This window comes from Aricia agestis, chromosome 16 (genome assembly GCF_905147365.1).
Source record: "Aricia agestis chromosome 16, ilAriAges1.1, whole genome shotgun sequence".
NCBI lineage: Eukaryota > Metazoa > Arthropoda > Insecta > Lepidoptera > Lycaenidae > Aricia > Aricia agestis.
Window position 1 is genome coordinate 13,274,270 of NC_056421.1, and position 12,546 is coordinate 13,286,815.

A 12,546-nucleotide genomic window follows, 5' to 3' on the forward strand; every position below is an offset into this window, starting at 1 on the left:
ACTACGAGGAAGACATTCTGAAGATATATAATAAATACATAATTCATTATAAAATATCCCTGTTTCTTAAATAAAAGAAGTTATAGTGAATACATTAAAAATAGAAACATTTTAAAATACGGACGCAATAGTTTCTTCAAGATATTGTGTCTTTACTAATTTAAACTTGTTAATTAACTTATTTTAATGTTTAAAATTCAGTCTACGTCTTATGTGTATCGTTTACTATAATAGTTAATAAAAAATAAATGCTTTAGTATAGACCACTAAAAAAATGTAATAACAGATTTTAAAATAGTCTTAAAAATGCGTTTTTGTCGTTAGCTGTAGAATAAAAAGAAGTTTTGAAGAAGTTTTGAAGAAACGGGTTTTGTTAGAAGTTTTATGATTACCTACATAAAAATCGAAAACAATAATTGCCTTTTCCATACATTGAAAGAATTAAACGCATAAGACTAAAATTTCTTTTTTTCTAACCTTTTATCTTTTGCTTTCCACATGCTCTTTGTGGTCATGTACAGTCTATATTGAGTCTATGTCCCTAATTGTGATTCTTAAAATATGCCTTAATAGTATATGAGTATCTTTTATAGTCAATGAGACTTGGACTTTTTCTGCGCGTTCTCAAAACTGCGGAGATATCTGTTCAAGTTATCTGAAGTGGTTTGAAGGATGCTCAGACCAAGTCTGTACTTGAATTCAACAAGACGCTTGAGGAAGTCAAAGAATCCTCCACCAGATGATGTGGATGGTGGGTATGTAATGATATCTCCGTCTGTAGGTCTGGGTTTCTTGGTGGTCTCCGGGACTGTTGGTGGAACGTTTGTTGACGTCGTTTCAAATTTCTGCTCCGTTGTTGTCTCTGTATTCATGCTTTTGAAGACTGTTGATGTTTCTACTTCGCCTTCAATGATTGGGCTGTTTTTCTGAGTGCTTTCAGCATTGAATACTTCGTAAACTTTAAAAGATTTTGTGGTGTCCTCCGTTACTTTTGGTGCCTCAGTTTCCATTTTATCTTGTAGTGGTAGAGTTGATACGCTTTCAACGACTTCATTTTGGTTTGTATTCGGTATCACTGACAATGGATCATTAGGTTCCGCTGATGCAGCATAAACTGTGTATACGTCTTTATCGTTCGGGCTGATTACGAATTTATCATCAACATCAGAAGCTAAGAATACTTTGTTAGGAGTATCGTCTATCTCGTTGCTTATAAAAATTTCGTTCTCTTTATTTTCTTTCGCATTCTTTAACAATTCTTCAATGGAACCTACCACACCTCGCTTTTTACGTATGTTTCTGCGCTTCCTCAGATTTCTTGGTCCATGTTCAGGGACAACTGCGGGCGTAGCTGAATCTGAAAATTCTTTTGGTACGCTACCAACTACAAACTTATTGTCTACTGATTCGTCGTTATCGTTTTGATCATCATACTTTTGGTTTTCTGAATGGGCATTTTCGCTATTGGAGCCTAAATACATTGAAGTTGGTGAATACGTTACTGGGCTGGTGGTGGTTTCGCTGTGATACTGGGGATCATAGGGATATACGGGCTTAAAATCCGCATCTTCTGCAGGTTTTACTCCGTATACTACAGAGCCGGAGGAGTCACTTCCATACGCCGACGATCCAACTTGAGGCGCAGCATAAATAGGTTCAACTGCTGCATACGGTGAATAGGAAACTGCATTTACAGGCTTTTCAGTTGAATATGAATGTCTGCCTTCGTATTGATAGTGGTAATTTATTGGTTCAGGATAAACGGCACCATGTGCTAAACCAGTTTTTTGTTGGTAGTGAACATTATATTTCGGGCCATATTTGCTAGTTGTACCATAGCTATTAGTTACATGACGGTATCGTATATCCTGTTCCTTTTTAGCCGTATATCGATTGGGTTGGACATGGGTCGTCTGAGCCGAGTACGGGTTGTACTTTTCCTTCGTAGTGGCTGGCATACCTGCCAAAACGGTTCCTAACATTTCCTCTTCGGGTTGGCCGTTTCCGTCATTTGCATACTCTTCAGCATTGTGTTTATATATATCGTCTTTCTTGTCAACCTCAAATGTACGTCTTACGGGAGTACCAGTAAATGGATATAAGAAGTATCCAGCTATTCCTAGCAAGCCCGCTAACCCAATAACACCGACACCAACTGAAGGCATGACTTCTCTTGAAAGGTAGTTATAGATTTGAGTTGTGATCGGTCCTGTATCTGTCGCACTAGGTTTTTTATGTAATTTTGTAGACTTTGTTTTGTTTGCAGTCTTAACCTGGGTAGTAACCGCAGTAGTTGTCTCTTGTTTTGGCTTAGCGGTTTTACGCTTCTTTGTTTTAGTCTTCTTTCTTGTAGAAGAGCGTTTTGGTTTTTTAGTGGTTGTTGCTGGTGTACTTATTTCCAATTCAATTTCTTGTTCTTTAGCCTCCATGGGTAAAATAGCTGAATCACTAGCAATCGCAGCTTCAGTAGTAGTTGTAGTAAGCTTTTGTTTATTTTTGTTTTTCTTGTTTATCTTTTTCACAGTGGTTGTTGGGGATTCTGAAGTCATCGCGGTTGTAGTACTCACAGTTGTCGTCTTAGCATTATTTTTATTTTTCTGCACATTAGATAATACAGTATCCTTCAATTTATTATACACATTTTCATTAATTGCTGACCCACCCGCAACTAAATCTGATTTGTTAGTGCTTCCAATAATGGGTCTTTTAGCAGAGACTTTGTTATTTTGCGGCCTTTTATTTTTATTTTTAGAGGCATTAGGTTTCTGTTTCTTTTCGTCAATTTTGGTCGGTTCTGTTGCTCCGCTAGTGCTCTCCTTATTTGCTGGGTTACTTACTAAAATCCAAGTCGATATACCCTCATGAGTTGTTGATGATTCACTGGCCGCTTCCATGTTTTCAGATTCTAATTCTTCAACGCTCACGGGTACCGCGATACCAGCATGTGAATTTTCTTCCCCATCAATGCCATCATCATGTCTTGTTTTCACTTTAAGCTTTTGTGCAATTTGTGTTTTTAGTTTTGGTGGAATTCTGGTATCGGGAACTACGGGTGTGTCCGAGGTTTTGTTTTGTGGCTTGTCTAAGAGCTGGTTAGCAACCATCTTGATTGATTCACCAATGACTGGGGTCTTGCTCTTGACATTTCTTGATGTATCAGAGGTAGATGGTACTGAGTCAGGTTCTGTCGCCGTCTTTGGTGCTGCATCATTGCTGGTTTTATGCCTGGAATGAGAAATTTCAAATTTTAGTGAGAAACTTTAGATTTTTGATGGAAAATTCAGTGTAGAAAATCATGATTGTTTTCTCTTCTTAAAAGAGATAGAAATTAAAATATTACTTTAATATGGCTGTACGAAATAATATATGATACAAATGAAAAGTAATATAATATAACCTCATTAGTACAAGAATCTAATACAAATACTGCCAAGTAGCAAAACAATATTACCTACTATAATATATTTTAAAATATTCGTAACTGGCAAAATAGAACACAGTTGCATATTATGTACAAAATGGGTAATTTTTTTAATATCAAAATAACAATAAATTATCTTAATAATCTCCATAAAACCAAACCTATTTATTTTTATTGAATGTAGTCCATTCAATAAAAATAAATAGGTTAATAACTTAAATAATTATTAAAAATTTTTAATACAAAAATGTATCCTTTAAAATAATTCATTGTTATTATTTAGTAGCTATTTTGCTCGTTTAAAGATATAAGATTCTTCGGTAATAACATGTGCAACGAGTCAAATAAAAAATATTATTTTCTACCATTCATGACGACTGATGAATAATTGAAAAGGACGTACATTTCTTCCTCGATTTCTCTTTAAAAATTAGAGTTGCTATTTTTCTTTAAAATAAATCTACATAGAACATAAATTAAGATTAAAGAAAACTTATTTATTAAAAATAAAACTACAATTATTTAATAAAGTTTATTAAAAATTATAAATGTCAAATAAAAAATAAATTATTGCAAACTCAAAAGGAAGCGGTGCAATTTAAAGGTATACCTTAATATATTATTTATGAACTAAATAATAAATTATTATGTGACTTACTAAAATAAATAATAGGAGTTGCTCTTATTAAAAAACTTAAATGACTACAATCCTAATAGGATTAATTAATAAATTAATCTATGATATTTTTCATTTAAGTAATAATTTTCATAGGTAACTATTATTATATTATACAAAAGTAACTTAAATATAATACTTAAACAATATTATTAAAGGCCGTGTTTATGATGAAGTAAATATAAAAATAATCTCAACTGATTTATTTTTTATACCTGGAAACATATTATTATATGGTATTCTTGGTCTTTAAAATATAAATAATATAATATATACTTTCATATTTTTCAATCACAAGACAAATCATTTCAATATTATAGAATCTTCATTTTTGTGTCTTTTTAAATTATTTGAAATATTCATAATATTTTTGTGTATATTTTATGTAAGTAGAAATGCATAATATAATTATAAATACTTTTATATTTATTAATTATTGTTTTTAACGTTTGTTATTAAATGTATAATTATTTTGCTGATTATAATTATTTGTACTTTTTGTTGGAAAACAACAAAGTATACTAAGTATATTTTGTTGTATTTTTTTTTTATTTACGACTTTATCTTTATATTCTTATTATTGTGTAATGTTTTAAAATTATAGCTAACCTAATAATTAGGCAAATATGTTAGGTCATAGGTGGGATCGAGAAAACTAATGTGGTTTGTGCATAGTTAGAGAAAAATATACTTAAAAAAAAACATTTTTGTTATTATTTTTCATCGAATTGACCTAAATTGATCTTCTATGTGCCTTTTCTAAAACATCAAAAAAACATTTGATTATTTTACACGAATCATCCAAGTTTCTCTTTTCTTTCTCTTATTTTGGACTACGCTTTTGTTTTTGTCATTAACTTTCACGATAATCGCCTTCAAAAACTCTTTTATACCATCCAGTAATTTAGTGTTTTGTGTGAGTGTGTTATTATTATTATCCAAAAAAGTACGAGGACTGTCTTGTTGCCACCTTCTTCTGTCTGCTAAAGAATTATAATACCAAGATTTATAATAATCCTCCAATTGCCAACTTGGATACTCTATAGGAGTTTGCGGCGCTTCTCTCCCATACGAAAATGGTGAGAATAAAGCGATAAAACCAGATACAGCAGCCACAACTAGAATAATCGGTGTCAAAAGAAACGAAACAGCGCTAAAACTAAAGGGATTAATTGCTGCCAGCCAACTAAAACCGCCAATTAAAGGTTGGATGTAGTCAAACACAGAATCGTAATCTATTAGTTCATTTTTCTTTTTACTAGGTCGATTAGGTCTTTTAATTTCTGATAAAGCATTACTCGGGGACCCAAAATTATCTCCCGACTCCTCGTTATCAGAATTATAAATCGGTAAGGATAGGCCTTCAATAGACACGCTTTCAGATTCTTCCTCATTTTCATCGGAAGCACTATACTCATTGTCATTAGCATTTTCCTCGCTCCCTGATTCTTCAGATGGTAATCCGAATATATCAGTCAGAGCTGCTTCATTGTTTTCCTCGGACTCTACTACATTATTTTTGTTTATAACATTTGTATTAACTGCAATATGAAGATCAGGACATGCTTCTTTACCTTCGCCTTGAAAAGTATTGTTTAAAGTCATGAAAATAGTCGGACAGTCCTCTGAATCTGCTGCATATTCTTCTGGCCTTATAACAATTCGGTCTGTGTACGTTGGTGATGGTTGGAATGTTGTTACTTCAAAATTACCAGGATAGGGAGAGTGATGGTATAAATTATTTTGATTGTAATTATTATCAGGTCTTGTGGGTTTTGTAGGACGAGGCTTGTTGGGTTTTTTAATGATTTGTAGGTTATTTTGTTGCCATGGTCTTGGATAACCTACGTTTGTTATAATAGGTGTGGGAGATGCCGTAGTGTATACGTAACTAGGTCTTGTATAGCTGTATGGATGATCACCTGTCATTTGTAGGTTACTCGTGTAAAACTGTTCGTCAGAATATTGTGATTGAGGTCGATTGTACCTATTTGGAACACGATTTTTATTGGGTCTATTAACAATAATACCTGATGGTCTACCTTCTTTACTGTCATATTCGTCGGAGTATTCATTGCTGGCATATTTATTTTTGAGGCCATTTTCTTTTGAACCAATATCATCATGGGATAAATCTAAATTCTTTACATTATCAGTCCACTTTGTTACGATTTTCTTTATAATTGGTTTATTACTGACACTACTGACCCTAGGATGTCTATTTGTTAGGCTTTTACTGGAAAATATATTATCAATTTGTGTTTCGCGTTTATTACGATTATTACTATAGTCCTCAGTTTCGTTGAAATCATTAATTAATTCATTTATATCTTTTTGGTTATTAATATCCATACCTACATTAATACTAACCTTATCTGCAAAAGGAATAGTCTCGCTATAACTAAATAAAGGTAACTTAATATTAATTTCATTACGTCTATACCTTATTGTGTTTTCAGTTGTTTCCTCGAGTTCGGAAGTTGTGTGAAGCTCTTGAGGTCGAGAGAACACAAAAGAACTAAATAAAACTAAAACTAATGCTACAGTCCACTTAACGCACACACTTTTTCTTCGCGCCATTGTCGAAATCACGAACTTTACCTGTAAAGATACAAAGAATAATGTTAGAAAATATGTAATAGTTTGGAGTAGCTTTGAAGTGGAATTCATAAAAGGACTACAAGAGATATAAAACAAATCAAAAACAAAACACAATAGTAAGTTTAAAAATTCATTAGTTTTTTCTGCCATCTTTTTTTAATCAAAAGAAGAACTTTCTTCTTCTAAATCTCCTTCGTCTTCAAATACTAATATGGAAAATTTTAAAGTAAAATTTTAGTAAATTTTCTTGTTTTGTGGCAAAGTTACCGTAAAGTATAAAGTTTATTGAACTTGAATAGTAAACAATGAAATTCACTTTTGCGGTCTATGTGCTGTATGCTAATTTGTGTGGTTTACTGATTGACAACTTACAACTTTCGTTATTCAAACCTCTTCGTGCGTCACTTCGTAAACATTATACTTTGAGCCAAAAAATTCAAGGCGGAACATCTCTAAACTTTTTAATAATTTTATTGTCTTGATGCGGACTTAAAAAAACTAGATATTAGTTTTTACTAAGTATATTTATTAGTAATATTATAGTAAAACCAATGTTTAACTAAATCACAAAAATATACATTTATTATATAAAAATAGAAATATCATAATATTATTTTATTTAAAAAACGCAAAAAAAAATCATCTACTTTCGTCCCAAAAAATTGTACCACCCGGAAACGTAACCTAATATTTTGACCCAAAATAACAAACTTACGTTTTCAATCGCCTGGGTTCAATGACCTCGGCGGCCATGACCGATCAGCCTACTTTCAAGGACAGGTTTCATGGTACCGTTAGTATGGCATATAGTGAAACCCATACAAATAGTGAATGTCAAAGATTGGATACTTTTAAAGACAAAATAGCACATAAGATGTTTGTTATTGTAGGCTATATTTTGTAACAGTAAATACATTGGGAATATAATACTTTTTACGGATATTATCTAGATATTTGAGTAGCCATTTAATAAAGATTTTGACAGAATATGGTATGGACTGTATTGTAATAATATTATAGTGTGTAATGTGTAAATAGTGTAGTAAGCTGTAAGTCACTCCTTAAGTGACCATTAGCTATTTTTTGAATGTGTGTATTACGCATAAGTATGTATTTACGCTTATGTATGTCTGGTGAATTTGTTACTTCAAACACACAAAAGATTGAACCAATTTGGCTAAATCGGTCATTTTGAGCAAATAATAGCTTTCTTTCTAACATATTTCCCAGACATTTCATTCAATTTACCTTCTTAAATTATTAAAAATGGTTAGTGGGTCACTAACCATTTTTCTAATAATTTAAAAAGGAAAATGTCTTCACGTCAAGTGTCATAATAATATGTCAAAAATAGTTATTTATGTCAATTCCCCAGACGACTTCACATTTCAAAAATAAAATTGTATTGCTTATACTTAGTTCGGGAACATGACTGAAGTAAAACTACTGTATTATGAGTTATGACTTATGACCAACTAGATGACGTCCGCATCTCCGTTACGCCAAAATTCGTTTATCTCCCCGGAACCGTACATTTTGCGGAATAAAAAGTTTTATATGTCCTTTCCCGGGACTCAGTATCTCTATGCCAAATTTCAGCAAAATAGGTTCAGTGGTTTGGCCGTGAAGAGGTAACAGACAGACATAATATACATACTTCTCTATGTCTATCTCAGACGGACAGACAGACAGACACATGCATTTACTATATTAGTATGGATATTATGAATTGTGAGTTGTGACCAATGAGTCATAGGAAAGTTGTTCATTAATAGATATTCAAATTAAGGACATAAATAAAATCTCCTTTTACTTTTACTCGAAAGGAGGTTACTACCAAAAATATTTTTTTCGTTTTCCTCGTAATATTTTATCAGGTAGAGAATTGTTGTAGAAATATTAATTTAGATTTTATTATTCCATTAATTAAATTTCACTTAAGTGAGTACACTACACTTAATGCTTAGAAATTATTAGGGAAAAATCTGTGATAGGAAAGATTATTATAAATGTGATAAGAAAGATAAGAAAATCCATAGTACTAATGTTATAAATGCAAAAGTGTATATTATGTCTATCTGTTAGCTCTTCACGCCCAAACTGACGAATGGGCCGGCTCGACTGGAGAAATACCACGGGCTCAAAGAAAACCGTGAGTGAGTGAGTTTACCGGAGGCCCAATCCCCTACCCTTTTCCCTTCCCTACCCTCACCTATTTCCTTCCCTACCCTCCCCTATTCCCTTCTCTAACCTCTCCTGTTACCCTATTCCCTCTTAAAAGGCCGGCAACGCACCTGCAGCTCTTCTGATGCTGCGAGTGTCCATGGGCGACGGAAGTTGCTTTCCATCAGGTGACCCGCCTGCTCGTTTGCCCCCTTATTACATTAAAAAAAAACAGATTTCGCTGAAATTTAGTATGGAGATACTTTGCGTCTCGGGGAAGGATATGGAATACTTTTCATCCGGTAAAAATGTACGGTTCCCGCGCGATAAAAGAATTTTGGCGCAACGGAGTTGCGGGCATTATCTAGTTAAAAATAATATTAAGGAATCTTGTTCATAATATTATTAAAATCTTCATCTCAGTTAAAACAGATGCAGTTAGTTAACTGAGCAGTTAAACTACGTGTACATTAACCGTACTTGACCGTAACATCTATAGCGAGTGCCGTACGTTGACTCTGTGGCTTAAGTTATAAGAATATAGAGATTTATTCTGATGCTGTTCAAAATAATCCAAGTTTAGAGGGTTACGGGAACGGGAAGTGAAGGGTAAAGACGGTGTGTCCGTCTGTCAGTCCCTCTCCAGGCCGTATAGTATGATGTACACGCTTACATAATTTACTAACATATTTACACACTTAAATACAAAATGACTAATTTATTAAAATATATTTTTTTTTAAAAAGGGTGTTTTTTGTTAGTTTTTTGAAACTATTATATTTTATCCATCTTAACCTTATTCTAAGAATCAAAGACGATTAACTTAGACCCTATAGTTAAGTCTGGTCTACGCATTGTTTTGCCCTCCTGAGTTATCTGAAATTTAGCTTACCAGTATATCATATACATACTATTAATTTAAATGCGAAAGTCCGTTTCTTTGTTACCTTTTTACGCTCAAACTTTACTTAACTTAACCGATTCTGCTAAAATTTGTTGTAGCGATACCTTGAGTCCCGAGAACGGACATAGGATACTTTTAATCCCGGAAAAATGTACGGCTCCCGTGCGACAAACGAATTTTAACGCAGCGAAGTTGCTGGCGTCATGTACTTATGTTATAGAGCCTGTGCAGTGTGCGTCCTATCAGGTGTTGAAGTATAAAATATATAACACCCTATTAGTGTTATTACTATTTAATTATAAGATTATATTAAGATATAGACGCTACCCGCTACCGCTTATGCCTTGTTCGAGCAAGCTGACCGTAACTATTATGTTAATAATATAACTGCAGCCCCAACGTATTGGAATGCGTGCTCGTTTCTACCGACAGACTACCGGAAAAACTTGTCAGACAACAGGACGGACAGACAAATCTGATGAGTTTTGTGGAAAATGGTTGCTCGTCAACAAAGTTAAACAACAATGTCTTTACAGCTTGGAATCAACGCATTTATAGCTAAGGACAACACACAACATGCAACAACACAGGAACATTGAAAAAACTAAATCAAAATCGGTCCATCCATTTGGAAGAACATTAATGGTATTGGATCCGACCGTAAAATCCTGCAGGAATCGTTTTTTTCGATCAAATATATTTTTAAAATAATCTTTAGAACGTATAGAATGGATTAATGTTGGGTTGCCTTTTCAAAAGTAGCCGCAAGTACCTTTAATTAAGTTTAATGTTCATGAGATAAATGCATGAATTTGCATCTATCTTTTTTTTTTCAGTAAATTTTACATCATTTGAAAGAAAATGACGTGACAAAATAGGGTATAAATGGTTGCCAGCTCTAAGTCGGCCGCAACCTAGGGTTGCCAGCCCGTACACAGACATAGTTCTTCATCAAAATTGAAGCATCGATTTTTTTAACAATTTTGGTACAAAATTAAAGTTTTACGCATTTTGTACATGAATATCCATGGTTGCCAGTGGCACGATAGCCGCAAACTGGGATTGCCATCACTTTTGTATATGACAAATGTTCAGGCCTACAATTATTATGCCTAGCTGCGAGAACCCGCAGGATTGCTATTTTTATTTAACAGGCGTTTTTTATTTTTATGCGTGTCCTGTCATTCCTCAATGTTATTCCTTCTTAGTTCTTACTTTTCTATTGAATTTCATTTTGCTCAATTAGAGGTACTTGCGGCTACTTTTAACAAGGCAACCCAACATTGATCCATTCTATACGTTCTAAAGATTATTTTAAAATATATTTGATCGAAAAAAACGATTCATGCAGGATTTTACGGTCGGATCTTAGGATATAAGAGCTGACACGTCTTGTGAGTTGTGACACTCGCTTATTGTCAAATTAAAAATATTCTTAACGAGCTTTTGCCCGCGGCTTCGCTCGCGTTAAGAAGTATTATTATATACAAACTTTCATCCCCTATTTTAACCCCTTGGAGGTGGAATTGATCAAAATCCTTTCTTAGCGGATGCCTACGTCATAATATCTACCTGTATGCCAAATTTCATTATATATATATATATATATATATATATATATATATATATATATATATATATATATATATATATATATATATATATATATATATATAGATAGATACAGGCACCTTCTGAGATCCACTTACGCCAAAGAAAATTCTGAATTATAATTTCGTGTTGTAATAAAGAGAACGACAATTTAGCACAGGACTAGCAGTAGATGATATTGATTGGTACATTTGGCCCAAGTTTATTTCAATTTTGAGTTTAAGTATGTCTATCTCTAATTTATTGAAGAAAAGTCAATTTTACCAAAAAAAAGTGCTGTCAAATCAAGAAGTCTAACTGCCGTACAGACACATTTAATTGTGATTAAGCTTCAATTTAATAAAAAGTTTGACAGATAATATTGTATGAGGCTTATGTCAAAATTTGAAGTTAATTACATATTTTAAGTACTTAATGAATGTTCCTCTGAGCAAACGGGTCACCTGATGGAAAACTTCCGCCGCCCATGGACACTCGCAGCATCAGAAGAGCCGCAGGTGCGTTGCCGGCCTTTTAAGGGGTAATACGGGAGGGTAGGGAAGGGAATAGGGGAGGGTACGGAAGGGAATAGGGGAGGGTACGGAAGGAAATAGGGGAGGGTAGGGAAAGGAAAAGGGTAGAGGATTGGGCCTCCGGTAAACTCACTCACTCGACGAAACACAGCGGAAGCTGTTTCACGCCGGTTTCCTGTGAGGACGTGGTATTTCTCCGGTCGAGCCGGCCCATTCGTGCCGAAGCATGGCTCTCCCACGTCAAAACGTTCCTCTCTGAATGCGGCTGTCAGAAATAAGAACAATCTAGTTTTTTTTTCTTTATAAAACAACCTACACGTGCTAAATCCCACAGAAAAAATTGCAGGCGTTGCCGAAAAAATATTTTTATACTATATACCTCGTTTAAGTTGAAAGATCTAGGCCTAGGCGGTATAATGAGTATAGATGGTGGAATTCACACCTAAGCAGTAGGCATGTTGGAGAAAGTGCCCCAATACGCCCTTAAGGGAAAGTACTAACAGCCAATGAAAGGTCTCAAAAGATTAACCTTTACTTATTATTTTTAGCAATACATAATATCCCTTAAAGCACCTATTAAATATTATGTTTTAAAAGTTTACAAAAGAAGAGATTTTGGACTATTAGGTTACTGGTTTTTGGGCTTATTTATCAGGAT

The 12,546-nt window shown here is 33.7% G+C and overlaps 1 protein-coding gene across 1 annotated transcript in view; it reads right to left on the bottom strand.

The window, feature by feature from the left end:
* Positions 1 to 385: 385 nt before the first annotated feature.
* The window catches only part of LOC121734853, a 40,791-nt gene continuing 28,630 nt past the window's right edge, over positions 386 to 12,546 (bottom strand). The window contains exons 3-4 of the mRNA XM_042125481.1: positions 6,541 to 6,698; positions 386 to 3,225 (exon numbers count right to left, since the gene is read on the bottom strand). Of these exons, the coding sequence (XP_041981415.1) occupies positions 594 to 3,225; positions 6,541 to 6,677 (2,769 nt within the window). The 5' untranslated portion in view covers positions 6,678 to 6,698 and the 3' untranslated portion in view covers positions 386 to 593. The remainder of the gene's footprint in view (positions 3,226 to 6,540; positions 6,699 to 12,546) is intronic.